General features: G+C 42.5%; 3 protein-coding genes across 6 annotated transcripts in view; all 3 read right to left on the reverse strand.

The window, feature by feature from the left end:
* Positions 1-468: 468 nt before the first annotated feature.
* Positions 469-1,564, reverse strand: LOC111671444 (uncharacterized). Of its 2 annotated transcripts, none has more exons than XR_002761938.2 (4): positions 1,197-1,564; positions 965-1,111; positions 699-863; positions 469-609 (listed from the first exon to the last, which is right to left on the reverse strand). XR_002761938.2 is itself a non-coding variant. In XM_087179931.1 (4 exons), exons 1-4 carry the CDS (start codon positions 1,351-1,353, stop codon positions 598-600), a joined length of 384 nt encoding a protein of 127 aa, XP_087036057.1. In that variant the 5' UTR covers positions 1,354-1,564; the 3' UTR covers positions 469-597. The 2 variants fall into 2 exon arrangements, 1 of the variants encoding a protein (XP_087036057.1); XM_087179931.1 differs by having other exon boundaries at positions 965-1,014.
* Position 1,565: 1 nt separating this feature from the next.
* Positions 1,566-4,692, reverse strand: LOC147817840 (uncharacterized). The gene is made up of 6 exons (XM_087179930.1): positions 4,197-4,692; positions 3,202-4,006; positions 2,825-3,033; positions 2,337-2,702; positions 2,159-2,233; positions 1,566-1,853 (listed from the first exon to the last, which is right to left on the reverse strand). Exons 1-2 carry the CDS (start codon positions 4,212-4,214, stop codon positions 3,338-3,340), a joined length of 687 nt encoding a protein of 228 aa, XP_087036056.1. The 5' UTR covers positions 4,215-4,692; the 3' UTR covers positions 1,566-1,853; positions 2,159-2,233; positions 2,337-2,702; positions 2,825-3,033; positions 3,202-3,337.
* A 2,779-nt stretch (positions 4,693-7,471) lies between these two features.
* Positions 7,472-27,622, reverse strand: part of LOC111671450 (growth factor receptor-bound protein 10-like) — a 45,363-nt gene continuing 25,212 nt past the window's right edge. For all 3 annotated transcript variants that reach the window (XM_023428536.2, XM_023428535.2, XM_087179911.1), the window contains 12 exons: positions 25,403-25,559; positions 22,768-22,883; positions 20,077-20,151; positions 19,527-19,664; positions 19,073-19,183; positions 17,479-17,577; positions 17,195-17,272; positions 15,591-15,707; positions 14,973-15,039; positions 14,788-14,875; positions 14,290-14,383; positions 7,472-13,226 (listed from right to left, as the gene is read on the reverse strand). In XM_023428536.2, coding sequence (XP_023284304.1) covers positions 13,080-13,226; positions 14,290-14,383; positions 14,788-14,875; positions 14,973-15,039; positions 15,591-15,707; positions 17,195-17,272; positions 17,479-17,577; positions 19,073-19,183; positions 19,527-19,664; positions 20,077-20,151; positions 22,768-22,883; positions 25,403-25,559 — 1,287 coding nt within the window. In that variant the 3' untranslated portion in view covers positions 7,472-13,079. The remainder of the gene's footprint in view (positions 13,227-14,289; positions 14,384-14,787; positions 14,876-14,972; positions 15,040-15,590; positions 15,708-17,194; positions 17,273-17,478; positions 17,578-19,072; positions 19,184-19,526; positions 19,665-20,076; positions 20,152-22,767; positions 22,884-25,402; positions 25,560-27,622) is intronic.

A 27,622-nucleotide genomic window follows, 5' to 3' on the forward strand; every position in this document is an offset into this window, starting at 1 on the left:
TTAGACAAGTAACATTAGACAGGGAGGAGTTGTTAAACAAAGTGGAGGAGAGCAGAGCACAGCAGCGGGAGAGCTGGGTGAAGGTGCAGGAGAGAGAGATGAGCCTGGGTGCAAACTCTGCCACTGACTCTACAGCCCCATCTAGCTGATCTTTATATGTTTATTTATTATTATTATTATTTATTTAATGTTATTGTTTTATTTATTTTTTACTTATTACATTTTCAACTGGTTAGAGCTGAAGTAACATTTATTTTTCACAAACCAAAGGTATTTATTTTTCTTGACATTGTATATGGCTGAGATATATATTGTAAAAGTTCAATGGTAGCGATAAAAGCCATTTTAAACTGGCCAGCCAATAAATAGGTTTTGAAAGTAAAATCTGCTGTCAACTGCTCATTTAGTCATTTGTGTATGCCTGACCCCACTGATCCCCCCCCACCACCCGGAGAGCATGCCCCCCACTGCTGAAAAAAATCCTAGAGGAAACACTGTACTGGCCTGTTGGTTGCTGAGTGTTTGGCCAGTTTCACTCCTCAGCCCCACCAAGTACTCTGCCAGGCTGTCCACTCGGTCCATCCCTGGAATACAGCGCTAATCAACAGCCTGGAAAATATAAGAGTACATCAAAATCAAGATCACAGGCAGAAAAGTAACATATCTGTCACAGTCTTACTTGTCACGAAATGACTTACCAGCTGTTGCTCAGGTGCTGCTGGGGTCAGGGCAGGTTCCCCAGAGGGACCAGCAGTTTGAGTGGCGAGAGTAGCTGGTAGGATGGTGATGTTGGGAGGGGCAGAGGCTGTGCTGGGGATGACAGCTCTTGGGCCAGAGGACGTGGTGTTGCGCTCATACAAAATCTGTTAAATGTAATAAAATAAACATCAAAATAATACAATGACAAGCAAAACAAGAAGACCACTGACACTTTTTTGATGCAACATTTCACAAAAAGACTTACAGGCTGTTGCTCAGGTGCGGCCGGGGTGATGGTTTGTGACCCAGCAGTAGCTGTAGCAGAAGAGAAAGTGGTTGTGAGGGTGGTGGGGAGAAGAGGGACAGAGGCTGAGCTGGTGGTTGAGGACCTCTTGCTCAGCAAATTGAAAGCCTGAAACAAACAATACAATTGAAATAAAAATTCACACTATACCACAAGTAAAACAGATGATATGTCACATAATAAAAACACTTACCAGCTGTTGTTGAGGTGGGGCAAGGGTGATGGGTGGTGAAAAAAGGGACAAGCAGTTGCAGCGGGCGTGGTAGCTGGAAGGCCGGCGGGAGTTGGGAGGACAGGTGCAGAGCCGGTAGGGAGGGCTGATGGGCCAGAGTGACTATCTGTGCTCTCATGCACAATCTGCAAAATGTAATACTCTTTTAAAAACGAATTCTTATAAAACTGCATTTAACTAGAGTTTTATCATTGCCTTTTATCTACGTTCTTATTTCTCGATGGCGTTATGTAGTTTTTCCATGTATTTCTGTGAAGCACTTTGTTAACTTGTGTATGAAAAGTGGTATACAAATAAAGTTTAATATTATCATTATTATACAATAAAAATCATAAGCAAATACAGACATAGTACAATAAAAACATGACAAGAATTATTGCCAGTGGTTGCTCAGGTGATGCTGGAGCAATAGCAGATGCAGGACCAGCAGAGGCCTGAAGAGAGGTGGGAGTTGGAATGTGGGCTGAGCTGGTGGTGACAGATGAAGGTTCAGAGGACAGGTCCAGTACTTCAACGGTTGGGTCTAAACCAGTATGTAGCTGGCCCTTGGTACCAATGACTGAGGCGGAGAGTTTCATACTGGTGCGTATATTTTATTTATGTCGAGCACTGTGAAAACTATAGATAAGAAATACAAAAGAAAAATAAGGAACATTAGTTAAAATACACAAGCAGAAATTTCATTAATACATTTACAATGCTGATCGCAAACAAAAGAAAACTTAACACTCATAGCACAAATTACCAAATACTATAAAAGAAGTGCAATTAACTAAAAATTAATAAGAAAAAATACATTCATCAGACAAAAGGTGATAATTAAAGATTCACACAAATAATTAACGCAGCACCATCGCTCAGAAACATCACTCAAAATTAAACAACCACAGGATTAATAATTATATCAATTCAAACTTACATACCTCGTTCCACAACCAAGGGGGCTAAAATATTAGAGGAACATCAAGGTACGAGTCTTCTAGAGGATCGTCTGTTTCCTAACAACCCGACAGTAAGAGCTTAGCATTAACAGCAGGGACATGATAATTATGATGGAACCAGTGCGTCATCAAACAACAAAAAAAACAAAACCAAACTTACTCCGAGTACATCCTGGACATCATCAAACAAAGAGAAAGTGAGCAGCACGCCACCGCAGCGGACAACAGGTGAGCAGTACCAGCAGTGTGAAAGGAAAACACTGGTGGATCATGTCATCTAATTAATCACTTCCTCCCCTTCCTGCCGCCGCATTTCCTCTGACGCTACACAACAATGACCGGTCCCCAGGTAGCAGTATGAACCAACCCGCTGTCATTCACACAGTATCTTCAAAGCCCTCATCTTCCAGCTCCTCCTCGGTGCCGACATCCTCCAGCATCTGATCAGTCTCCTCTGTGTCAGGATGTACATCCTGCAAGGCCTTTCCGGTCTGACGGAATAGGTCATCTATACCTATTAGCTCCCCTGGGACAGACAAGACAATAATAGAGAGAGGAAAATAAGCTTTCGCAAAATTCATAAAAAAAGATTATTCTATTTAATGGATATAACAAATAGCTTCATCATGTTTGAAAGCTAAAACTAACCAGTGTAAACAGCAGGTGGCTGAAAAGAGGGGACAAGCTTCCTTCCAAGCACCCTGACACTGTGTGCGTTCACGCAGTGAACAAGGTCTCCTGAGTAACTGAGCAGGGAGGGAGGGTTGACTGCCAGGGATGCAGCTTCATGGTCCTGGTTCCATCTATTGAGTCCTTCCAGGAGGTACAGCTGGAAATTCAAGCTGTTGGCACTTGTTCTTTAAAGTAGTACAAATGTGAGCACAACTACACGTTAATTTGTTGTTTTTGTCATTTGAAAACATTAATTGTGTCACTGTTTCCAGGATTCTGGTAATGATAACAATAAAATAAAATGTTGAACTGTAAATATTTAATCTCGCTGATGAATAATGATTCATACTGACCTGGAATGAACCTGTTCACATGTAAGTGAAAAGACTCAAGAGATGTGGAACCTCTGGCACACCTGTAGTTCGGTAGGACAATGCCTGCCTTGGTGGTCGTCCCAGTCTGACTGTAGAGGAGCACACCTGGTTCGTCCTAAATGCACTTAACATGCCTCTGCTGGACTTGCCAGATGTGCTGCATCCTCTCCTGGTCCAAAAGAGGGACACCAAGAAAATCTCTGCCCTCGACCCCGATCAACTCGTTAAGAAGCTGTGCAATCATGACAATGGTCTGCTGCTCTCCTCTTGTCTGCCTTCTACAGTGCAGGGCCAGTTCCTCCTTGGTGATCTGCTGGTCAATTAGATTTTCAGTGATGCCAGGGACACCTTCCTGTCGCAGCTGCTCCCGCTTGGCTTGCCGCAGCAAGGCAACATCTCCTCTGTCCCACTCAAAAATACAGCTGGACAGTTTAGCCGTAAAGACAGGATACAGAGGATGTGCATCCTTTGTACATCCAGATGCCAGTCGCCGCATGAAGTGGTAGATGTCAAGCTTGACAACCAGGTCTGGCCACCCACCAAATCTTTCTTTCAATTTGGTCTGTCCTCTGCCCTCCCGACAAAAGTCACAGTCTACATAAAGTAGCCGAGGAGGAGCCACACCAGCATTGCTGTATCTGCGGACGAGGTCAGTTGCCATGATGTCCAAGGCAGGACCCTCCTGAGCAGTCGGGACACTGATAAGGATTTGGCCTTTCTCGTTGCTCACAGATGTAAGCCACAAGGCCGTCCCCTCGGCAATGCCTGATAGCTTCTTGATGATCTGTAATGGCACAGACAGGACAGTGAATGATTAAACAATATATTTAATTTATATGTGAGCGCTCGTATAATAGTACTATGTTTCATTTATAATTTTCATATTTTACATGCATGTATTGCTAATGCTGTATTTTAGACTACTTTTGTTTATAATGTAGTAATTTACGGCGTTAACGGTTAAAAATATTAACCTTCTTTGTAGAGTCCATTTTTAGGATACTGCCGAAGGTGGACGTTACTCCGGCTTTGATGTGGTCCAGCCCGCGGAGAATGCTTCCCAGCCAAACTCAGGTTTGGCTGCCACACCGAGATTTACTCGTGTTGCTTCCTTTCTTTGCTGTTAAACGTGGTTTCTTGTCGGGAGCGGTCCTGTGGGATACAGATGAATATTACCTTTTAGGAGGTTCAGCCATTCCTGCGTTTCTGTGATGCTAACTTCCACCTCTGCAGGAAGTTGTTCTTCGTGGGACTGAGGGCAGACTTGACGCACCACTGACTCACACAGCCTCTAGTGTCACAAACTGGTATTACAACACAGGAAAGGTCGGTGTTGGCTGGTGACCATGCTCGTTTCAGTAGATAACTGAAAAACAACAATGGAAGTCTTGATCATGACATCCTCACTGTGGCTGCTTCACACGCTGTTGATAGTGTTAATTCATTTTTGAACTTTTTAAACTAATGTTCTGGCACCTTCACAGCACAACCACCAAAGCTGACATTTAAAAGTAAAGCTACATGTTCTTTGCCCACATTGCAAACTAACTTAGTTTTGACACTTAAGTTCAAACAAAGACATTGAGCTTAACTTGACTGATATTGACACATTTGATGCATACAAAACATTTTGATTTGCTTTGACAGTATATAAATCTGTGCTTGGAATATAAAATACAATCATACTTTTCCCTTATACTTGCATTCAATTTGTGATGTACAAACATTTGTATTTTGCCCATTTTGCATTCAGGCCAGTAGATGTGGCACTGTACACATGAAGCATCAGGATATAAACCCTTTGTAGAATCACTTTGCTGAGAAAGGAAAACCTCCGACACTGTGGGACTTACATCCAGTATCAGGCAGTTGATTTCTGCAAGAAAAGAAGGTAAAACAGCCCGGGAAATGTTTACTTACGGAGTATTTCACTTACTGACTGCTCACAGAGCCAGGTTTCAGTTCGCAGCGTCCACATATAAAAGTAGTCATGGCACAACATCTTCCCGGTCTTTAGGTTGTGATCCCGCCAGGGGAAAGGAGAAGCAACATAAAACCAGGTGTTAACAATCAGAATTTTAAACCTAGCCCAGTCCCCAACAATCACTACCAGCATCTAAAACCAAATCACAAATTACACACAAATGTTCACAAAGGCGGTAGAGGTGAGCTGCCTATCATGTCAGCTGCCACTAATGATGTGCGACCGGGCTCTTAAACTCTCTTCCTCTGATGCTTAAACGGCTGCAGCTGTGGAGAGGACTCGAAGCATCATTGCCGCACCAATAGGAGAAGCCGGCTGTGGAGTTAGAGGCTCCCCCTCTCTCCTCCGACCAATCCGTTACGAAGTTCGTGCAGGCTGATTAGCATAGACAAAACACACTTTAAAATCCAGGTGAACATATTTTTATATCATGCAGAAAGTTAAACAAGAGCACAACTGATGACATAATTACAGAAGATTGCGCCGGTAGAGGATAACATTAAAAGTACTTGAACATTCCTAGAGAACTTTTGAATGTGCTTGCTGCTCGTTGCGTGTACTTCATTCCTCAATGTTCAATCTGTGCAAAAGACGTTACTTTCAGTTTCGTTCATATCTAGAGACTTATCCTGACACTGACCTCAGTCACTGCAGGTGTCCCTCAAAAAGAAGCCTTTTGAAGCTGTCACGACAGGCCACAATAACCTCACACTGATGGTTTCAAACATAAATTTGTCCCAACCATAGCAAGACATGTAAACACATGTACATGCACTTACAGAAGTTGATCTGCAATAAAGCTATACCACTATATCCCCATATAGACGATAGCTGAGTCATTCTGTGAAGCAGGTGCCATTTGGGTCTGCAACATTAGATGAGATGCATATGGCACAAAAATTTGCAAAAGTGTGTTCAGTCATTCAGTTTTCAGTGTGGATTCCTCTGAATGACAGTAAAAGACAAACACTTTAGTTTAGACATGGTGGATCACAGTTAATCACACACATATACCAGCTGTCAGGACAGGTGCACAAATACCTGCTTCTGTTGAGGACTCCTGTGTATGAATTTACAGTATTAAATGACAAACCCCCACAAGATAATGTTCTAGTATACATTGTGTATTGTACTCAATACGATACCAGCGAGAAGAGGAGACAGAAAATAAGTTAATGAGATAAACCTGAATGTTTTGCTGCATGTAGGAAAATTCAATCAGCGACTGACTTTTTCTAATAACATGAGAGTGAGATAAGTTACACTATATTTATCTTTGTCCTGCAAATGTTCACATGTTTGGGACCAGGTACGGTTAGCATAACAAACACTAAGTTATCCGCTAGTTAGCTAGCTAGGTTAGCAAAGTGTTAACTGTCTCCGTTCTCCGGTCAAAGCACGTGTGGAATAAACGAACTAGCTTTTTTACTAGCATCATACACATTAAAACTGTAGCACGTTCAGAAAATAAACATTTACTTACCGAAAAAAACTGTATATCATCATCATCGCTCCAGTTTGTTAGTGACGAAGAATGAGCCATAATTACTGTGAACCGAAAACTCATTAAAACTAAACAACTAACAGCAAAACTGTCAGTGATAAATTATTCTTCCACGGACAAATATTGAGAAAAATAATATTCAACACAACTGATTCAATACGAAACGCTCACGACCCAAGCTCTCCTCCGGTGATCGACCTCCCGGCCTGCTGCGTCATCGGATCAATCATTGCAGACCAGGTATATCAATCAAACAGCCACGCCCCCAAAAATACCTGTTTTTAAGGCCTAATATTTAATTAATTTGGTGATTATTTTCAGATGGACCACCAGAACACTGAACAAAAAGTGTGAATTTAGCCCATCACACAGTAATGAGTTCCGGAAAAAAATAATCGACTGAGTATTTCATGAGAGAAGTTGGTGTTTTTATAATGAGTGTGTATTGGAACAGAGTTTTTTGGAGCCCGCCCCCAGCGGAACCTCGGTGGTATTGCACATTAAGGCACTTCCGCGTTGGCTTCACTTTTCAGCCCCGGAGACTACGTCCATTTTTATATACAGTCCATGACGACAGCAGGTTGAATCTGAAGCTGAGGACCGAAAGACTGTATAATCTCGTCCGATCACCTCTCCTTATTTCCATCTTTCTCCATCTTTGCTCACAGCCAATCACTGTGGCCCATTTCCAAAATCTGGAAAGGTAGAAAACTTTGAAGTCTTTTAGAAGGAGGGAGAATAACACACCACCAGTCCACACATTTTTGGTTTATAGCAATGTTGTCTTTTATTCTAATTTCCAATAAACACAGAATATATCAGTCCCTTATTTGTACAAAAATACCTGAACAGGATACAATGTAGATCCAGGAGCCATACAGACATAATGAAGCAAAGCACAGTAGGGGGATCTGAAGAATTAAAAAAAAGATTACGGTTCATTTGCTCTTTTTTTCTTTCCCTGAAATGTTTATTTGCCTTCAACTTATGATGACTTCAACCCCAAAAATAAAACACAACCAACATTGAGTCAGTTTCACTTGCACCTACACTGAGAGTCACCAATGTCGATGGGACTTGTATGCAACATTGACCTGACGTTAGGATTTAGTTCCAGTAGGATTATGTTTCACAGTCACAGCTAACTGTAAATGAACGCAGTGAGTGGACGGACGGCAACAAAGGACTTGTTACTGTTCAGAAACAAGAGGCACCTGCTGCAAGAATAGGCTTAGTTAAGAAAAAGAATTTAAAAAACACTTTGTTATGCACCTTAAAATCAGAGTAAATGGACATAGTGTAATGCACAATCCTCTTGAGCTACAGCGTATAATTAATAGCACTACTTGTGATGAAAGGTGTACAAAAGCTGCTAAGAATATCCCCAAGGGTTAAGTGTTGGTGTGTGTGCTCTTGATGAAAACCCACTGGTTGGTGTGTGTGTGTGTGTGTGTGTGTGTACGTGTGTAGTTGCGTGCACATGTGTTTAAAGGTGCTATAGGTAAGTTTTATCTGCTGCCGAACGTGGTTTCTTGCCAGGAGAAGGTGGTGGTGATGATGGTTGCTTGCCCAGAGCTTCTGCCATTGTTGCACCCTCTGATCAGCACTATTTCATCATCCTCCCATGCTGAACTAAGGGCAGACTGGACACTAGGGTGACTCACTATCGCTAAGTAGGATGATGTGACAGGACGGGCTGGGGATAGCTCGTTAGCATGCTAACTTCACTAGAAGAAAAGAAGTAATAGAAATAGAGGCAAAACAAGAAATAAAATTGACGTTGCTTTCCACCACTGGTGACAGCTCTTGATTCTAAACTTGTAACGTTTCTTCTAGACTTGTAAGTAAACAGCTGTTGATGTTAACATTGGCTATGTAGCGATAGAAAAAAGCTTACGTATAGCTCCTTTAAGGTTAATAGCCATCCAAACAATTACTGGAGTGTTTTCTTGAAAGTAAATTAGTGGATTCAGATGTGACAGACAGACAAAGAGGGGATATTCAAAAGATGTAGTTTTGAAGCAAAATGGCATCAGAATTGGATGCTGCCAGAGGTGAAGACTCTGTCAGCCTGTCAGCTTATATGAACAACTGAAATCCAGTTTGATCTCTTAAAATAAAAAAACAGCTTAATTTAATACTGTATATACTGTGGTATATTCTTCATCTTCATATGTGCATATATATATATATATATATATATATATATATGTATATATATATACACACACATAAGGGTATAAAGGTCATTTGTGGCAAACCAAAGAAAATACACAATATTGTCAATATACACACAATCAAATAATGGAAAAAAAGGACAAAATAAATCATTCTTCATTTTACATGGAGTTATGAGCAAAAGCATAACGCCCCATACATAGTGATCTGTGACCTAGGTACAGTGTTAGATCTACGTCTTCTCCATAGCTTCACATACTTAGAAAACAAATGATACTGTACACTGGTATAGTCTTATACTTGGACTTGTGTATAGGATTGCATTTTAGCACAGTGATTAAAAATGGACAGAGGAGGAGAAGACGGTGATTTGTCCCCCACTGACCCATAGCGATGTGGCTTTTCATCCCTCTCTGGCAGACAGGAAAAAATCCTCAGCTGAGGACTGGGAATGCTGGAAAACCTCCAGCCAAACTCCTGTCTCCTCTAAATCCACAACTTGGCTTAGCTTTACCCAACCGACAAGCAACCTTCCTCTTACTGTCTCTAAAAGGCAAGTATGATAACCAGCGGAGTTAGCAATCCTGAATAGTGAATATAACAGTCTGGCCATCCACACACACACATACACACACACTTAAATCACCACAGGGTCATAGCTTACAGGCTGGACACAGGTGGGACAGGGGGCGGGGGGTTCAAGCATTATCCAATCCCTGGAGAAGAGTCTGCCCTGGCTGACTAGGAAAGGCCTGACTGGTGGAGCGCAGAGCTGGTGAGTCGGTCAAGTCACGTGACTGGCGGACTGGTGGCGGCAGTGGCTTGCGTGTCAATGACAGTACTAAGAGTGTAGTTTGCCTTGCGGAGAGTCTAATGGCCTCATGATAACCCTGTTCACTGTGAATCTGGCACAGGATGGAGGGGAGGTGCAGGTGAGGGTGGGAGGGATTGTGGCTAAGCAGGTGTTATCTCACATGCCTGCAGCTTTTTATTTGCTGGCATCACGGCAGCAGGAGAAAAGAACAAAAATACCTCAAAGATGTCTCCTCTAGAATCTCTTCTTGTTGTATATTCCTACAAATATGATACTCACTTTAGTTTTGGTAGGAGACAGTCAGGGCCAGATATAAAGACAAAAATCTACTCAGATGATCTGCTAAATACATGGAATATTTATGTGAATGTAGCATGTGAAAATAGTTATTCTGACGGCATGTTTTGTTTGTTTGTAGAAAAATGAGCCCATTCTGCTTAAGTTCATGCAGCTGCTTTCATCCAATTTACTCAGTGACTCTGCCACAATGTCTTTTTCGATACCACCACTTGGGGGCACCAAAGTCAAACATTTTCAGATCTGGCTTGAAGGTGGTTGTTTCAATTCAGTGATGAAGTGTCTCCATCTACTTTTAAGACAGACCAACATTTTTTAGGATACCTGCCTCGTCTCCTTTGCACCTCATCTCCCAGAATGCTTTTCAACAACTACAGGAAAGAGGCATGGTCATGTTGCTTTCAATCAAATATTGGCCTGTGGGCAAAGAAACTGAGCTACCTTGACAAAATATATGAGGCTGCAAATAAGAGATATTTTGGTTGTAGATTGATTTGTCGATTCTTTTGGATAAATCAATAAATTGTTTGGTCTATGAAAGGTAAAAAATGTCCTAAAACCCAGTGTGCCGTCTTCAAATTGCTTTTTTTGTCCGGCTAATGTTCCAAAACCCAGGAAGATTTACATATCTGATGGCTGTGATGCATTCTGGTCTATCGAGGCTACTGCTGGTGTAGAGACTGCTTTCTCACCTCCACCAGAACTAATCTCTCTCTTCGTGATTGTTGCAAAATAGCTGTTCAAGATAGAAGCCCTTGCTGTTCGACTCTTGAGGGACTGACACCACAACCCAATGTTAACCACTGATGCTACCAAACTCCCACGGCAGCTGCTGGAAATATCTGGACATGATGTCACATTTTAGCCAGTTATCTGCAGAAATAATACAGCACCAAACAGGAAAATGGAGCTCAGAGATGTAAAGTTGCATCACCAGTACCTGTTTTCTGAATCATGTTCAAGTGGATTTTTACTTTATGGGAACAGTTTGATATTTTTGGAAATACACATATTCAGTTTCTTGTTGATAAGATCAATCCCACTTTGTACGCTAAATGTGAAGCTAGTCAGCAGCTGATTAGCTTAGCTTAGAAATAGTGTGTCACATAACCTCCAGTAAAACCACAAATTGTTGTTTTTACATTTAGGGTTTTGTATGGATTAAACAGACAAGATACAACATGTTAATCGGTGAGCTTTACAGATTTTGTTACCTTTGGACAGAGCCAGGTTAGCTAGTCTTCAGCTGCTTACAGTAGCTTCATATTTAGCATTCAGGCATGAGAGTATTTCCACCAATGATAAACTGTTCTTTTAACATCTTAAACCTGTTACGGTATGTGCATGTTAATACAGCTTCGATTTCATACACAAGGCTCACAATTTTCACTTAAGGCGAGTGAAGCTCATTCGACTGTGTGTCGACACACTGTCAGCTGAGTTCACGTTTCAAGTCATTTGTTCAATTCCATATTTAAAAACAAAGCAAAAAAAAAAAAAAAAATCATGGGAGTGCTTTAGTTGATTTGTCTTTTCTGGAGTGACGGAACAGTGGTCAGAATCCGAACATGACAGCTCCAACCCATCAATATCAAATCAGGATCATTAAAATGTGCAAGCAGTGAGCTCAAAACAGACTTAGGAAAAAGAAAATGACATTCAAAGACAAAGTCACCGACAGATTTAACCCTTCGATTTAAAAAAAATGACTCAAAATGGTAGAAGCTTGGGGGTGGACACACTTTTCAGGAGTGTATTTAACAGTCTTCCTCCTCTTCCTCGCAGTCTTGTGACGGTGCATCCGGGTCAAGAGCACATTCGTTATTTATTTTTTTGCCATGGTGTGGTCATGCTGGTACGAGCCACACGTACGTCCAAGATGTTCCCAAACCTTTCTGAAAGGCACTGCATAATCAGCCATGACTCTCTTTTGCTCCCACGCCACTGTAATCCAATCAGAGCTGGTGGAAATTCACACGCATGCTATTCAGAAGGAGGGAAAGGGAGGGAGGGGTGAAGGAGGAAGAGGAGGGCGACGAACGAAGAGCAGGCAGCTTCATTTAGCTAGAGAGAACAGCTGTTGTCTGTCCGCCTGGGAGTGCAAAACTAGTTCTGCATTGAATCAACAGTAATCAAACAGCATTAAAATGACATCAAGTAATCAACTCTACAAGAGAGGCTTGTTACAGCCTTCCTGATAAACATTCCTCTGTCCTTTCAGCAAACCCTCGCCACTGCTCTGCTCATCCTGCCTTTAGCTACTTCTCTTTTCTCTTTCCACTTTTCTTTTTCTCTGAGCTTGTGTGGAGGCAAGATCTGGGGTTGCACCAGGGGGATTGTGGGATAGGACACCCCAGAGACAATACGTCATGTCCGCTCGGGTGTTGGGGAGGGGTGTCAGGGGGGGTGGGGTGGGGTTGGGGGGGCAGGGTGTCAGCTTATCCAGACTGGACTGCACAGGTTGAGAAAACTCCTGGATCGAGTTTGATAAGACCCAGAGAGGTTCCCGTCCATCCCTGATGATCGATGAGGAAGTCAGAGGGTGGCGCTCCTCGCCCGCCTCGGTAGTGAGGGGGCGAGGGTGGGGCGGGCACCACAGCTTATCAGGCCTGGAGGATGGGGGAGGTCAAGGCGTGGAAGGGCGAGGGACTTTAAGGGAGAGATCCATCCGAGAGACCTGCAGCACTCCTGCTGAACAGATCTTAGCTCTCTTGTGTTTTCACAATGAATGGTCTCTCTCAAGGGTCAAAACAGCAATGACAAAAACAACCGAGTCTCCACGACCACATCGCAGGAGTTGGGCAACTGCCGGGTCCACAATCTGCAACGCTTGGACTGTCCAGACGGTTCCCATTCGAACATCCAAACAGCGGTAAGGCGGAGAACAGCACGGCACATCAAACCTGCAAAAGCCCATTCCTGCTGAGTCGCTCACATCCCCAAAACCTGACTTAACTTTTCTCTATCTCCTCCACCTCATTGCGTTGCTGAGAGAGGGGCAGATTGGGGGGGCAGGGTCTCAGGGTGAAAGGTGTGCAAAAAAAGGGTGGAGGTGTGTGTGCGTGGGGGAGGATGGAGTGTCACAAGGCCACGGCGGTGCAGGGGTGTTTGAGCTTGCAGGGCAGCACTCCTCTGTTGAGCTGGTAGAACTCCACCAGGTGGATCAGGTCAGTGAACTTGGTGGCGCCGTCGTCGAGGCTGAACAACACCTGACCATCCTCCTCACACTTCAGACAGCAGCCAGTGGGAGGAGAGAGGACAGTCAGCCATCACATGACAATATGACATGTATACATTTATCACTATAAGCTACTGAAAGAACATGCAACATCATCACGTGGCAGCAGAGCAAATAGATGATCATGTAATGAAGTGCCATGCTAGTGGCGAGGCTTTAGGTATGTCAACGGCAGTTTGTTGGTTGGTCCACAACTTTCATCCAGACTGAACTATTTCAACAACTAGTGCATGGATTGCCATGCAATATAGTACAGACATTTATTATCCACCCAGGAAGAATTTAACTTTTCATCAGATCAAAATTTCAATGTGTCAAATGTTTTGGTTTATGATCAATTAACTGCAAAACTCATGGCATTCCCATCAGCCTCAGTTGAACTTTGTGCAACTGTTAGCATGCTAACATGCTAAAGAAGATGGTGAACATGGTAAACATTTTACTTCCTAAATGTCAACATTTTAGCATCCTAACATGCTAATGTTTGCATTTAATTCACAGCTACTGTCTCATATAGCTGCTAGCATGGCTGTGGATTTAAAAAGGACTATTCCATTATGGTTGAAACTTTTATTAACCATTTCCCAGTGTTCACCTGTACAGTTTAGCCTCATAGTATTAGAAATCTCATATCAAGCTGTTATCTCAAAACCTCTGCAAACAAAAGTTTATCTGTGACCTCTGTGACAAAATGTGTTTGCTGTAATTTGTGTGAACTGGCCCTTTAAAGCATTTCAAGTTGATTTCTGCAAACAAATGGCTGCCTGGGAGGAAGGAAGGAAAACCCGATTTCAAAATCTAAAAAAAGCATTGTACATTTTGGAAAACAGTTGAATAAAAACCTTTGAGATTCATTTGACTTTTGAGGCAATAACTGTAGTTTAGTAACTGGGATATGACATGACCTAATAAAAATGCATTTGTTAGCACAATTTTGATTTTCTGAACGAGTGGTGCAGTGATCTGCCTCTTTGTGCCCTGTTGCAGTGGATTGTACCAGTGAGCATGACATTTCCTGCAGCATTTTGACTGTGTTGTGTCATGTGACTGACCGGTAGGATCTGGAAGTGCTTGATCTTCTGGTGGTGGCACAAGGTGAGCACGAAAGCCTTGGGATTACTCTGACTGTCCCGCAACAGGAATAACCTGATACACACAGAGAACACGAGTGAGAAATGTTTCAAGTGTTTGATGAAAAGTATAAAATATATAACACAACTGAACTCAAATGCCTGATAACATGCTGCTGTAGGAGTGTGACTCTTAGAGAACTTTATCTTAATCTGCTTGGGTAAAGGCTAAAATGTGGGGCTGACAAGCCAAAAAGCTTTTAGATATTTTAGAGATCCAAGCTTTTTTTCTTCGCAGCAGTTATGTCTCTATTTTTCATATTTTTTATTCACATATTTCTACTTGATCCAATAATCTTCACCTGCTGCTTTTTCAGGAATCTTTCAACCATGTTTCACATGAGCAATATTTATCCTGAGATAACACCGTGCCAAATCAGCCTCTCAACTTTTTCCCACTCAGCATATCGTCGTCCTTACCCGTCCACTTGACCTTGTTGTATGATCATTTTGTGGGCTTCCTCTCTCATGATGCGACCATGAAACCATACCTGTGTCCTGTGGATGACTGGAAGACAGACAAACAATCGCTGTTTGAGCATTTTCGCAACACATAACTTCAGAATAATTTCACATCAGTGTGTTGTTTGTCTAAGTGAGAGTACCTGTGCTCAGGGAGGACGGGTGCAGGGGGCTGGGACTGCCCAGGACATTCATACGCTGGCTCCGCTTCTGTGGAGAAGAATTGACCAACATATGCCATGAGATAACATCATATCAAACCAGAATCCCTCAGACTAACGCTCCCCTTTGAACCAAGACACGTCTTAAATTTTCTGTATTGCCGGGTAACTGTGTTTTATCACAGCGAGGTAAACCCACAAACATGATGTGAAGTGAGCAGCTGTGTTCTGCTCTGGCTCTATAAGCTGTGATCTCAGCAACAGATAAGTGGAGCTGCTGCACACTGAAATCTACTAAGAAAAGTGCTGGAGGGGAAAGATACATTAGTTCAAAATGGAAGACGGCTTATGCGCACTCTTTCCACAAAAAACATTTCTACACAAATGCCTTGTGTAGTGAAACCCCTCCATAGTTGTAGGGTAACAAGGGTACTTTACCAAAACCAAATTATATGAAAGCTGATAAGATATACAGTTACTAATATCATAAGTTCATCATGACACATTTGGATCTTAAATCCATGTTTGTAATCTCGACTCATCGATTTTCTGCGGATTTATCCAGCCCGTAGGCCAAGCTTCATACACCCTCCCTCTTACCCTCCAGGTCTGTCCCTCCTCCAGGGCGGCGCTCTGGGCTTCGACAGGGTTGTCGATGACGCGACCGGTCCGTCCGGAGAAGTCCATGGCCACCAAGGAGTTCTCAGATACACTCCGCTGTTAAGAGACGTGGCAGGGTGGGAGGGTAGGGTAAGGGTGGTGGTAGGTGCGGAATAGGGGGAGGTGGTACACAAGTGGTTGGGTGAAGGGGAGGAGGGGTAGGCAAGAGGTCAGAGGTCAAACAAGCCAGACACACTCACTGGGGCATGACAAATCCTGTCTGCACACAGACCCACTTCAGCCAATCCACAAAAAGCTGCTCTGAGGAACAGCACAAGCCTCCCCTGGCTTTCTGCCTCTCCTGCTCAAATTATTCAAGGTTTCTTTTTAATTAATTACTTAGACCTCTGCCTCCGCCAAAAATAAATTCAACCAAATAGCTCTTATATATACTACTAATGCCTTTTAGAAGAAAAGCAAAAGGGTTTCCACAATCACCTGGCCACAAAAAAAGAATTCAAGAATTTATAATAACATTAAAAATCTAGTGCCTTAAATTTGCCCTATTTAAGGTAAGATATTGCCAAATTATACATTTTTACTTATCTTAATGCCCAGTCGAAAATCATAAAAAATTCTATGGGAACACTCAAGATTTGTCATCATAATCTGTAAATTAGAGTGATTAAATTTAATGCAATCAAATTAATCAATTGGTCAATCAACAGAAAACTAATCAGCAATTATTTTGAAAATGACTGATGAAAATGAGATATGCAGCGGCTGAGTTTTGGACAGTTGATTTGACAAAACAAGACATTTGCAGACATCATCTTGTGTTATTTTTTGCAGTTGAGCAATGAATAAAGATTAAAGTCTGATTAACTGATATCAAAGATAATTGTTAGTTGCAGCGGGTACAATGATTTGCGAGTGTGTACATACTGTTCTACAGTGGGGTAAACTTAAATGACCACGAGTCTTTAAACTAAACTCACTCCACAAGTCTAATGTTCAAAAAGTACAAAGTTTGAACAGATTCTAGAGATTTGTCAGTTATTTTAACTCACAATCTTTCCAAAGGAGCTTATGGGACTTTTACCAACACCTCATGGTGTGAGGTAATTAGTCTTAGTGTAACACAGCATACAAAAATGCAGGTCTCTGTTTGCTGTGTGTTCAATCTTTTATACACCGTATGTGTGTATGAGCATTATGTAAATGTTCACCTTTGTAAATAACTCCGGGATAAGATTTATGTGCCGGATGTACTTTTGTTATAGCCTGCTGTTTGTTTAAATGAGCAGCCTGACCTGAATCTGGACCATAAGCCTTTCGCTGCAGAACCTCTTTCACCTCATTAACAAATGTCAACAGCAGCAATGATCATCTGAATAGAAACTCATTTTAGTATTTAACAAATCCTTCTCATGCAAAATGCATAAGTTGTGTTTTTTCCTCTTAAGGAGAACGAGGTGGTCACCAATCAGCCAGTCACCAATGGTTTCCAATCAGCTAACTAACAGATAAATCTGGACTGGCCCTGGCTGACTGGGGGCATTAGATCAGGGTTGTAAGAAAGTGATGTCAGCGCAGATCCTTACCACAGGCGCTGTGAAAGGTGAGAGGTTGGACTTCCTCTGCTGGGGGATGTTGTAGCTCTGATACAGTACGATCCCATACTGCGAAGGCAGGAGAGAAGGGACTCCATCAAGTCATGTTTTTAAAGTGCAGACTGATTATTTAATGTTGACTTCAAGAAATGAGAATTTATCTATTAACTAACTGGATGCCAATTAGCAGCATTTGTCAACCCTCTATGAGCTGTACAGTAGTAGTCCTCACGGCCTTGGATTTAACTACAACAACATAAAAATAAAGGAAGTACTTTGAGCAGTCTGAAGGCAGTCATCCAGCAAGTCCTGCTCTGTTCGTCCTCAGCACACAGCATCTTTAGCTCCTTACAGTCGCTCCTCACTTTGCTGGGCTGTCAGACAGAAGACACAGTGGGACATTACATTAATGAGATGCACATCATGAATATGTAAGGTCTCTTTTGTGGTTTTCGGCAATTCAGTTTTCTGTACATGGAAACCCTAAACCTTGTGACAGGGCAGAGCAAGACTACAAAAGAGAAAGACAAAAGGAAAAAAAAGATTGGAAAATTGGTGGTACATTATTTGCAATCAAATACATCACATATACAATAGAGAGGTTGACAAACAACAACAAACACCCATAAAGTTGTATTTATGATCAATCTTAAAGCAAGACTACGTCATGTCCAGGTAACAATTATGGAATAATGGTAAATGATAAAACAGTAGCACAACTAGAGAAGAGCCATGATGTTAGCAAACTCACTAATCTCAATATCACTCAATATCGATATCACTCTAAGGTTAGCTAACATTAGCTTACAGTAGCCACAATAATCTACTGGTCGTAGCAGACCGAGTGTGTAGCAGCCTCTGAGTTAATCAAACAAAAGTGTGTTGTATTGATTGTGAATTCAACTTTTCATTTGTAGAAGAAAGAAAGAAAGAAAGAAAGAAAGAAAGAAAGAAAGAAAGAAAGAAAGAAAGAAAGAAAGTTGAATAGCCTCACTTTACACGGCCAATGGCACCTGACAGTAACTGCTTTACTATTTCACCCAATCAACCAATCATCCATCAATTCAGTGATGTTCTCAAAGACAATAAAGTCGGCTCACACTTCTGAATGATACACAAACTTTAAGCTTGTCGACTTTCTCAGGTGTCAGTTCACAGTTAATGAATGACATTTAATTAAACTCTCTAGTGTTATATGTAAACAACAATATAATACACCCCCGCAAGCAACGACTATTCAAACATCACAGCACAGATTTTCTCCCTCCTCCTCCACCAGTAACAAGAGATGTTAGACACACGGCTCCTTAAAAGCAACCCCTACTGATAAATTCATTTATGTCGCCATAGCAACAATCCAGCCACCCCCAGCAGCAAAGTAAAATCCCGTACCCAATCCTGCACTGTCACCCCCACTGACAGCATCTGACATACCGGCCGTGTTGTGTGTGTGTGTGTGTGTGTGTGTGTGTGTGTGTGTGTGTGTGTGTGTGTGTGTGTGTGTGTGTGTGTATGTAATGGAGAGGTGAGGGAGGGGGTTAGGCGGGCCAGATTCGCTGTAACATCCCAGCTTATCCGACTGGGTTTATCCCAGATCAGCAGGTGACCCACCACAGATAACTCCTGGAGTGGGACACACAGTCCTCTGACACACACACACACACACACACATGCACGCGCACACACACACGCGCACAGATAACAGCCCGTCATCCACCTCTGATAGGATGGAAATGGATATACTGTTCCCTGTATGGGATGTGTCACTACAGATTTAAATGAAGAAAAGAGTGAAATTATCTCATCTAATCTTCAGCGCTGGATTAAATGAGTTGCTCAGGTTGCTGTGTTTCCTTGTGTGTGTGTTACCTTGATGCAGAACTGGTAGTCTGTGGGGGCATTGTGTAGTTTTCTGCCGGTGATGATGGTGAAGATGTTACTGTCTTCCAGATCCGACAGCAGCTGCAGATGCCGGGGTTCCTATTCAGTTAGAGATTGATGGGGGAGGGAGAAGAATTACAGACATCTATTTTACATTTCTTCATGTTTTCTTCTGGAAATTGAAAAAAAAAAAAAGATCTTTTTTTCTCTTTCTTTATTCTATTTTTCATTTAACAAAACATGAAATTAGAAGTTGATTTATTCTTTGATTAGACATCAGTGCTCCCTAAAGAAAAACTGGGATTAACAAAATTTAAAAATATATCAAATAGTAGAGAAAACTTGAAAAATAAGTTTAGCCACTGAACTATTTTACACAAAATGTCAACTGCTGGTCTCCTTTAAACCAGCTTCAGAAAACGGTACAGCAGTAATTTATCACCTTGGATGTTCCTTTAGTAGAATAGTAGAGACCCGAGCGTCGCAGGAACATGTAGAGCTTCTTCCAGGACTTGCGTCCCGGCTCCTTCATGTACAGATAGCCCTGGATCTCTGGACAGCTGCTAGAGTTCAGAAAGTTCTGGGAAAAAACACACAACAGCATCTATTGGTACCACAGTTGTTTGAAACTTTAACATCCTTAAAACATACATATTTCTCCTGCTGTAAAATCCACTTCAAAAACTATAATGTCCATGCTCTTCTGTCTGTATTCCTAAAAATCTGGCAGTGACAACACTGGGTGAATGCAATTAGCAGATTTCAGGAGCTGTGTGTGTGCATGCATATTTTTGGATTACCAGATGTCCTCACAGAGATAAAAATCCTCCATGGTGAGAACATTTTCCTGCTTTCACAGCTCCTTACAGTTAAGATTTAGATGTAGGATTAAATTAAAGCTGAGGTAACACTTAGGGGTTAGGTAATGAATCAAGTCTTTGCATGCATGCTATTAGAGTTGTATGTGTCCTTTCACTTAGTCATCGCCTCACCTGTAAGAGCTGTGACTGAGGGATTGAGCCATCAGACTCCTGACACCAAGCCACCATCTGCTCTGGAAAAAAGTTCTGGATGGAAAAACACACAGAGAGGCCAACAATGAGCGAGAGAGAAAGAAAAGAGAGAGAAGAAGGGAGGGAAAGAGGGCAGTACTAGAAAACACTTAGTGCATATGCAAGCTCAGAGTGGGGTAGTGTTTCTCTATGCAGAATACATCTCTCGTTCTGTGTGTGTGTGTGTGTGTGTGTGTGTGTGTGTGTGTGTGTGTGTGTGTGTGTGTGTGTGTGTGTTTGATGAGTACAAGGACTCAGAGGCAAAGTGGTGGGGAGAGAGAGAGAGAGAGGGCACTCCAGCCTGGGAGTAGATGCAGTATGATCTCACCCGCTGATGTAATCCCCTTTAGCCAGCAGCGCTACTCTTAGCATGATTGACAGGCCGCGGCCAGCACTCTGGTGTTTTAGTGTGCTCATTACCACAGAGCTGAGGTCACCTGCTGGCTCTGACACACACCTAAATCACCACGGCAATAATGTCACCGTATACCCAGCCAGCACATAACAGCAGAGCCCCACGCTGAGTCCACATCAGCAAAAGATGCCACGCAAGCTGGCTAACACTGACATGCTGGCTGTCAGAGGCAGGTTTGTGTCTTTAAAATGATGAACAGCTTTGCATTTTATTTTTCAGCTCATGTTCCCATCCAAAACGATTCGAAATGGGTGCAAAAGTAGAATGAGCTTCAGCCTCTACATCACCAGAAGGAGGGCAGAAATAAATCATAGTGTGACCACAGAGAGCCCAAACACAGTGAGAGACGACACAAAGAGAGCATTGTGTACAAAGTTAGACTGATATGGGACAATACTGGGCTTTTACTAAATATGAACAATAATTCACTCTGTCTTGATGAAAAAAAAAAAACGGGATGAAAATTATATTAGTTGTGGAATTGATCAGTAGATCAGTATACTACAAAAATACTACAGAGCTTTGATCAACAGAAGAGAGCATGAATAACATTCAGTGCTTTCAGCTAGCTAGACGTTTTCTCCTGGGGAAGGTAATATCTGTCTGTCAGTCACTATAATGGTGCAGATCAAAATATCTCAGCAGCTGTTGAACAGGTAGCGGTCAAATTTTGTACATTAATGGTCCCCAGAGGCTGAATCCAAGACTTTGGTGATCCCTGACTTTTAATCTTGCGCCACAATGAGGTTAATATTTGTGGTTTTCAGTGAAATGTCTCAACAACAGGATTGCCATGATATTTGTCCAAAACTTTCCCATCAGCCTCAGCTGCAAATGTTAGCATTGTAACACACTAAACGAAGATGGTGAACATGGTAAACATTACACCTGCTAAAACATCAGCATGCTAGCATGGTCATTGAGAGCGTGTTAGCATACTGATGTTAGCATTTAGCTCTGTCCTTGTTTCACCTAATAAACTCTACCTTGCAATGAACAAGACTGTCCTTTACCTTCTTAAAAGTCTCTTCCTTCTGGTTGTCTGGCTTTGAAAATATCAAACATCACATACTACTGAGAGTAGTGCTAATTTCCAGTTAAAATGAAGCCAAGTCAAAAGTTGACAACATTTAAATATTGTTTTATTTATATATATATATCATCTGTCCCTACAAAAAAACATAATGGCTATACTGTGTAGCCTACTGTAGCAATGTCATAACTGAGTGGATTCTCCTGTTTAGTGCTAATTTGCAAATGTTAGCATGATAACATGCTAAACAAAGATGGTGAACACGGTAAACAACATACCTGTTAAACATTAAAATGTTAGCATTGTCATTTATTGTCATTCATGAGCATGAAACATGACGACATAAACATTTAGTTCAAAGCATCTTTGTGCCTACAATAGGCTGACCAGATGTCCCTGTTTTTGTTGGACTGTCCCCAGCTGGAGCTGTCCCCAGAAATGTCCCCGTTTTTAATGTTTGTAATTAAAGCAGACGTCTAGCATTGCACTTATTCCGGCCAACAGAGGGGGCTGGCTGCGAGCTATAGAAGTGAAGCTAAAACCATCAAAATAGACTTATCCTTTTTGTTATCTCTAGGCAGAGAAAATGTTAGCTGGCTCACTCATTGGTTAGGAGTTCATAACCAGCCTGGCAGTAAACTAACAAAAACAAACTAACAACAAACTTCACGACTGCTTCAAAGTCAGGGAGTCATATCATTTTATCAGTCGGCCTTCACAATAGTTTATGACAGTAAAACAGTAACCATGGTCAAAATAAATGACATATATTGACCACCAAACTGGAAATGTCCTCAATTTTCATTTCGTGGCTGTAAGACTCTCAGACATGTAATTATAAATCAAGATTTTGTGGAAATTGCGATATTTTTGATGCTACAGAGGGTTTGTCACATCACCCAGAAAAAAATATTTCTGTATCCTGGAAACACTGTGCATGAGTGCCTGTAGTTTTTTGTCTAAAATTTCAGCATGAAATTTTAGCTATCAGCAGCTCCAATCCAAAAATATCAAGGCCAGAAAATCGGCAGCAGAACAGCTGTGTGTGAGTGTGTGTGTGTGTGTGTGTGTGTGTGTGTGTGTGTGTGTGTGTGTGTGTGTGTGTGGGGCAGTGTGTATGTGGGGCTGCGTGCTAAACTGAAGCAGTCAGAGAAAGGTCATTTCAGGGATGCGAGAGACTCACCAGGGGGTTCCTGAAGAATTCATATTTGGCATAGTTCTTCCTGAAGAGGAATTTACTGTCGCTGCTCATGGAGGCTTGAACCTGAACCACCAGCTCATGGTCCTCCAGACACCTCTCTGTATGAAGACACACACACACACACACACACACACAAACAGGCTGTTAGTCACCTCAACTGTGTCATCTTTGAGTCGTCCTCAGGGTTGGACTGTGAGGGACACACAGATTTTTTTTTTTTTCTTACACAGCTTTAGGGCTCATTATTTTTATTTCAAGGACATAATAATAATAAACACAAGTGGAAATTGGGTGGAAAAAAAATCAATACAAAAAAGTTTCACTGTTCATTGTTCTTTTTTAAATAATTTTTAGGGAGTGGCTGATCTGCAGCTTAAAATGCAGCTCTTTAGCATGCATTTCCTCACTCTCTTTTTAATACTGAAAGCATATTCTGAAATGTCCTTGTCACCAAAGGACCTTGTTTAGTATAAACTGCTTTCAACAGTGTCCTCTGGAAGCAGGAAACAGCAACTTTTTGATGTGCCAAAAAATAAAATCCCAGTGAAAATCAGTTTAAACTGATGTAGCTTGTTTAAAAAAAATAGGTTTAATTTAAGTGGATAATTGATATGATTCATATAAACGGGAGATAATTAGTCTTTTACACCTTTTGACAAGCAAAAATAGAGTGTCATAGTAAAGTCATAGCTGTGAATGCATTATACACAGCATGTTGTATGATAATTGAAATGAAGCATAAACACAAGCATTACTGAGAATGCAGTTAACTTGTGTTCAGATATGAGAGATTTTTTTTTTTTGTATTTTTTGTCTATCAAAATGATCACTGACTTCAGGCCACTTCTTTATTTTTCACTACATCACGCACTATTGTATACAATGACACAGCAAGAAAAATCGCCTGTTACTAAGAGACAAGCAAGGGAGTAAGAGGTTAAATGAGGAGGGGCTGTGAAAAGAAGAAGCACTGTGATTCAGGGAGGGAGGAGGTGAAGGTGGAGAGAAGAAGTGGCATGAGATGAAGGGGGGGGGTGATGTCATGTATTTACGCTGATTGCTGAGAGCAGAGAAGCCATAAGCAAAGTACAAGCCACAGACAAACACGCAAGCACACATTAAGAGCTCACACAGACCTAACCTGCTCACTGTGCACCACAGAGGCCCAATTACTTTCTCTATGTGTGTGTGTTGTACTCTTTCTTGAAATTGAGGGCATATGATCTCAGAGTGAGGCCGATTAGAAATTGATTGTGACAGGATGTTCCAGTTCTGGATGGACACACACACACACACACACACACACACACACACACACACACACACACACACGAAATGATAGCAAGCAGGGTTTAACACTAATTCTCCCTTCCAGATTAACTCGCATAGTCTTGCTTTATTAAGGCAAAACACACCCATACACACACACACTCGTACACACACATTTTGGTGAAACCGTGGACACTGTTTTTGCTAAAAATAAAAGAAATAAAAAAAAAGGATTCTCTCTGCATTTTAGAAGTGGAAATGTCTGGAGTCTGTGTGTGTGTGTGTGTGTGTGTGTGTGTGTGTGTGTGTGTGTGTGTGTGTGTGTGTGTTGGCTGCAAGCAGGGGAATTTCCTGTGGAGGGTTAAGAAAAGACTGATTGGCTAGGAAGGCTAGGGGCTCGTCCGACGGAGACCCACGATTGGTTCTTTGCAGCTCTGGTATGACGCTTTAGTCCAGACCTCTCCGCCCTTCCCCCTCTCTCTCTCTCTCCCTCTCTTCCTCTCTCCCTTTCTTTCTCCCTTCATCTCTCTCTCTCCCTCTTTTCCCCTCCCTCCCTCTCCTCACCTCACATTCCATCTCTCCAGTGCACTTTTTTCCAGAAACGTAGATCAAGCAGCAAAACACAAAGTGATCCTTTGACTCTAAAATTACAACTCATGTGTCGGAAAGCCTCATCGAGGACAAAGACGGACGCAGAGAAAAAAACAAAAACATACAGGTTCAACAGGAGACATGGCAAAAGTAAAGTGTGTTATTCCTTTTTTTTCTTTCTTCTTCACCCCTCCTGAGCGAATGATTTGGGAGGGAGCGGGCATGTGCGCAGAACACGGAAAATACTTAATCCTATGACCGCCACACCTCCCTACCCGAGCCCTATAGAAGGCATACAAGCACTCGTGCCATGCTCAAGTGAACATACACACTGAGAATACACAGAAGAGAGTTTCCCCACCCATGCAGAGACCCACAAAAGAAGTATAGACACACACACACACACACACACACACACATACAAGACTGAAACACACCTGCAGAAAAGACACTCCTAAAGATACTAGAATGCAGTGGACGGCAAACCCACCAGAGAGCCGTGGCCTTTCAAAGAAAAGAAGAGTAAAACCGAGCGCAGTATCACTGATGTGACAGATTTGGCCTCAATGGAAGTTGTAACGCTTTCTAACCATCTTTTCATAACCTGCTACATCACTGCATATACACGACGTATTAGCAGAGACACTCAAAATAAGAGTTGATCCTTGCAAAAAAAAAAAAAGAAAAGAAAGAAAAAGACTCAACAATGCACCAAGTCCACACCTGGATCCACATATACACACCGACACATCCTTACCAAGGCCGAGGATGGGGTGGTGCTCCACCAGCGTCCAGGCGTTGTCGTCCAGACAGTGGCTCTTGTAGACCAGGAGCTGACAGACGTCTCTGGCCGTCATGTCTGCCGGGATCTCCACCACTTTACCAGCCCCATCCTCGCTCCACACCTTCACTATCTGAAAATATATACATGAGAATAATGATGGGGATATATGCACACGACAGCAGGGAAATGTCATGTTGTTACTTGGCTGAAAACAGTGAGACAGTGAGAAGGCGTTACATGTCCCGAGTCGCTTTCGGGAATTCAAAACTGCGAATAAAGACGAAGAGTGGAGCAGGTCTGCGGTTACATTTACCTCCATAACCAGGTGCTTTATGAAGTCCACCTTTAAAAAGTCCTGTTCACATTCTGTCATCGCAACATGAGCAACGCTTAAAAAAAAAAGAAAAAGAAAGAAAAAAAAAAAGAGGAATGATGACGTCCAGGAAAGGTCGGCTGGCCCATGCGCTCTCAGCTCAACCCTTTTGTCCACAGCTCAACCAAACTTACTAACACGCACTTCCACGAATATGCGTGTAAACCTGCTTACGTACAACCCACAATGACACGTTTTGTGTCGCATGCAAAGAACGTCCACAGTCAGAAAAACAGAGAAAACCACATTTTCACGCTTGGACAGTGAAATAACACGGTGGGTTTACACATGTTGCTTTTTGTCTCCTAAAACTGTCACCGCCGGGAACAGAGAGCTGGTACAGTTCTGAGCCGGAGCAACTTCCATTGTTGCGCCATTTTGAACCATTTCAGCCAAGTGTCCAAAGCAACATTTAAAATCGGCCGTAATTTTGCCTTCTTCAAGTGTGTTGCTGCACAGATAACCACAGACCAGCTGCTTCACACCACTGTATGAGCAGATTCACACACACACACACACACACACCATGGTGAGCTCGCTCTCACATGCAGCGTAATACACAAACACACACATAGATATGAGAGAATGAGGACCGGAAAGTGAGAAGGAGAGGAATTGTCTGTGCATGTATGTTTGTGCGTGTATTCTCACGCACCCATTTACTTAACATTTTCTGTCCGCAGCAGGGATTCTGCTTCCCTGCACTTCACACAAAACCCGCCGGGGAACAAATGTTGAAAATTACATGAAACAAGACACAAAGCTGGTGATGGGCGAGCGCCTGGACGGGTGGGCATGGAAAATAAAGTCGAACAATGGCAACCGAGAAGTGGAAACACACGAAAACACCTTAAAAAACGACAGGCAACGGTGGCCTAGAAATGACACAAAACACCAGAAGCACCAGCACAGCGACGCTTAGATAGAGACTCCGATTGCAACCAGAAACAACGTCACAGCACTCACTACCTCTGCAAAGCCAGAAGACTCCCTCGTCTCTTCCCACACGCCCCCCGTAAAAAAAAAAAAAAAAAAAAAAAAGTAAATTCATGACGCATGAGCTTTGTGTGAGAAAAGTTTTAGAAACATCGAGGGAGAAATGCAAAGGTCCTCATCGCTGCAGACTGGTAACAGTCACACACACGCACACACACACACACACATACATCTACACTCACACACACACACACACACAGACCTCACGACAGTCATCCAGAAAAGAAACGAACACACACACACACACACACACACACACACACACACACACGCACACACACAAGTCTCTTACCTCCACAGCCTGAAAGAGGCAACAGTCTGGAGAGCAGGATGGCATTTTCACACTGAGACGCTCTCCAGTGACACAGAGAGACAGAGAGAGAGAGAGAGAGAGAGAGAGAGAGAGAGAGAGGAGAGGGAGGGGAGGAGGAGGAGGATGAGAGGGAGGGAAGGAAGTCAGGAAGAGAGAGAGAGAGAGAGAGAGAGAGGGAGAAAGGGAGAGAGAGGGAGGGACAGATTGGCAAGGAGAATGCAAGAGAGGTAAGAGGGAAGAGGGGGAAGGTGGGAGGAAGTGACAGAGGAAGGACGAGAGGGAAAGAGAGACAGAGCGAGAGAGAGAGAGAGACAGCCTGCCCCTTCTTCTCGTGCTGGGCAGCATAAAGGCTGAGCTGCGAGGAGTGGTATGAGCCACCCCCCCCCACCCCCTTCTCCTCACACTGGATTAACCCAGTGTGGGATTTTTAAACGGTGAGCTGATACCTGTCACGTACTCTACACTCTTATCTTCAGGGTTGTGTTCAAATCCCTTTACCCCCCCCCCCCCC

The sequence above is a fragment of the Seriola lalandi genome, unplaced genomic scaffold, assembly GCF_002814215.2.
Source record: "Seriola lalandi dorsalis isolate HSWRI2012SDOR001 ecotype SW California unplaced genomic scaffold, Sedor1 jcf7180002054879, whole genome shotgun sequence".
Taxonomy (NCBI): domain Eukaryota; kingdom Metazoa; phylum Chordata; class Actinopteri; order Carangiformes; family Carangidae; genus Seriola; species Seriola lalandi.

Bases quoted from the DNA above. Each gene is read 5' to 3' on its own strand.
- LOC111671444 (XM_087179931.1), bottom strand. From the start codon at position 1,353: ATGAGAGCACAGATAGTCACTCTGGCCCATCAGCCCTCCCTACCGGCT. The intron at 1,015-1,196 runs GTAAGTGTTTTT...CTTCTGCTACAG, and splicing joins CCCCACCTCAACAACAGCTG to CTACTGCTGGGTCACAAACC. The intron at 864-964 runs GTAAGTCTTTTT...TACATTTAACAG, and splicing joins CCGCACCTGAGCAACAGCCT to ATTTTGTATGAGCGCAACAC.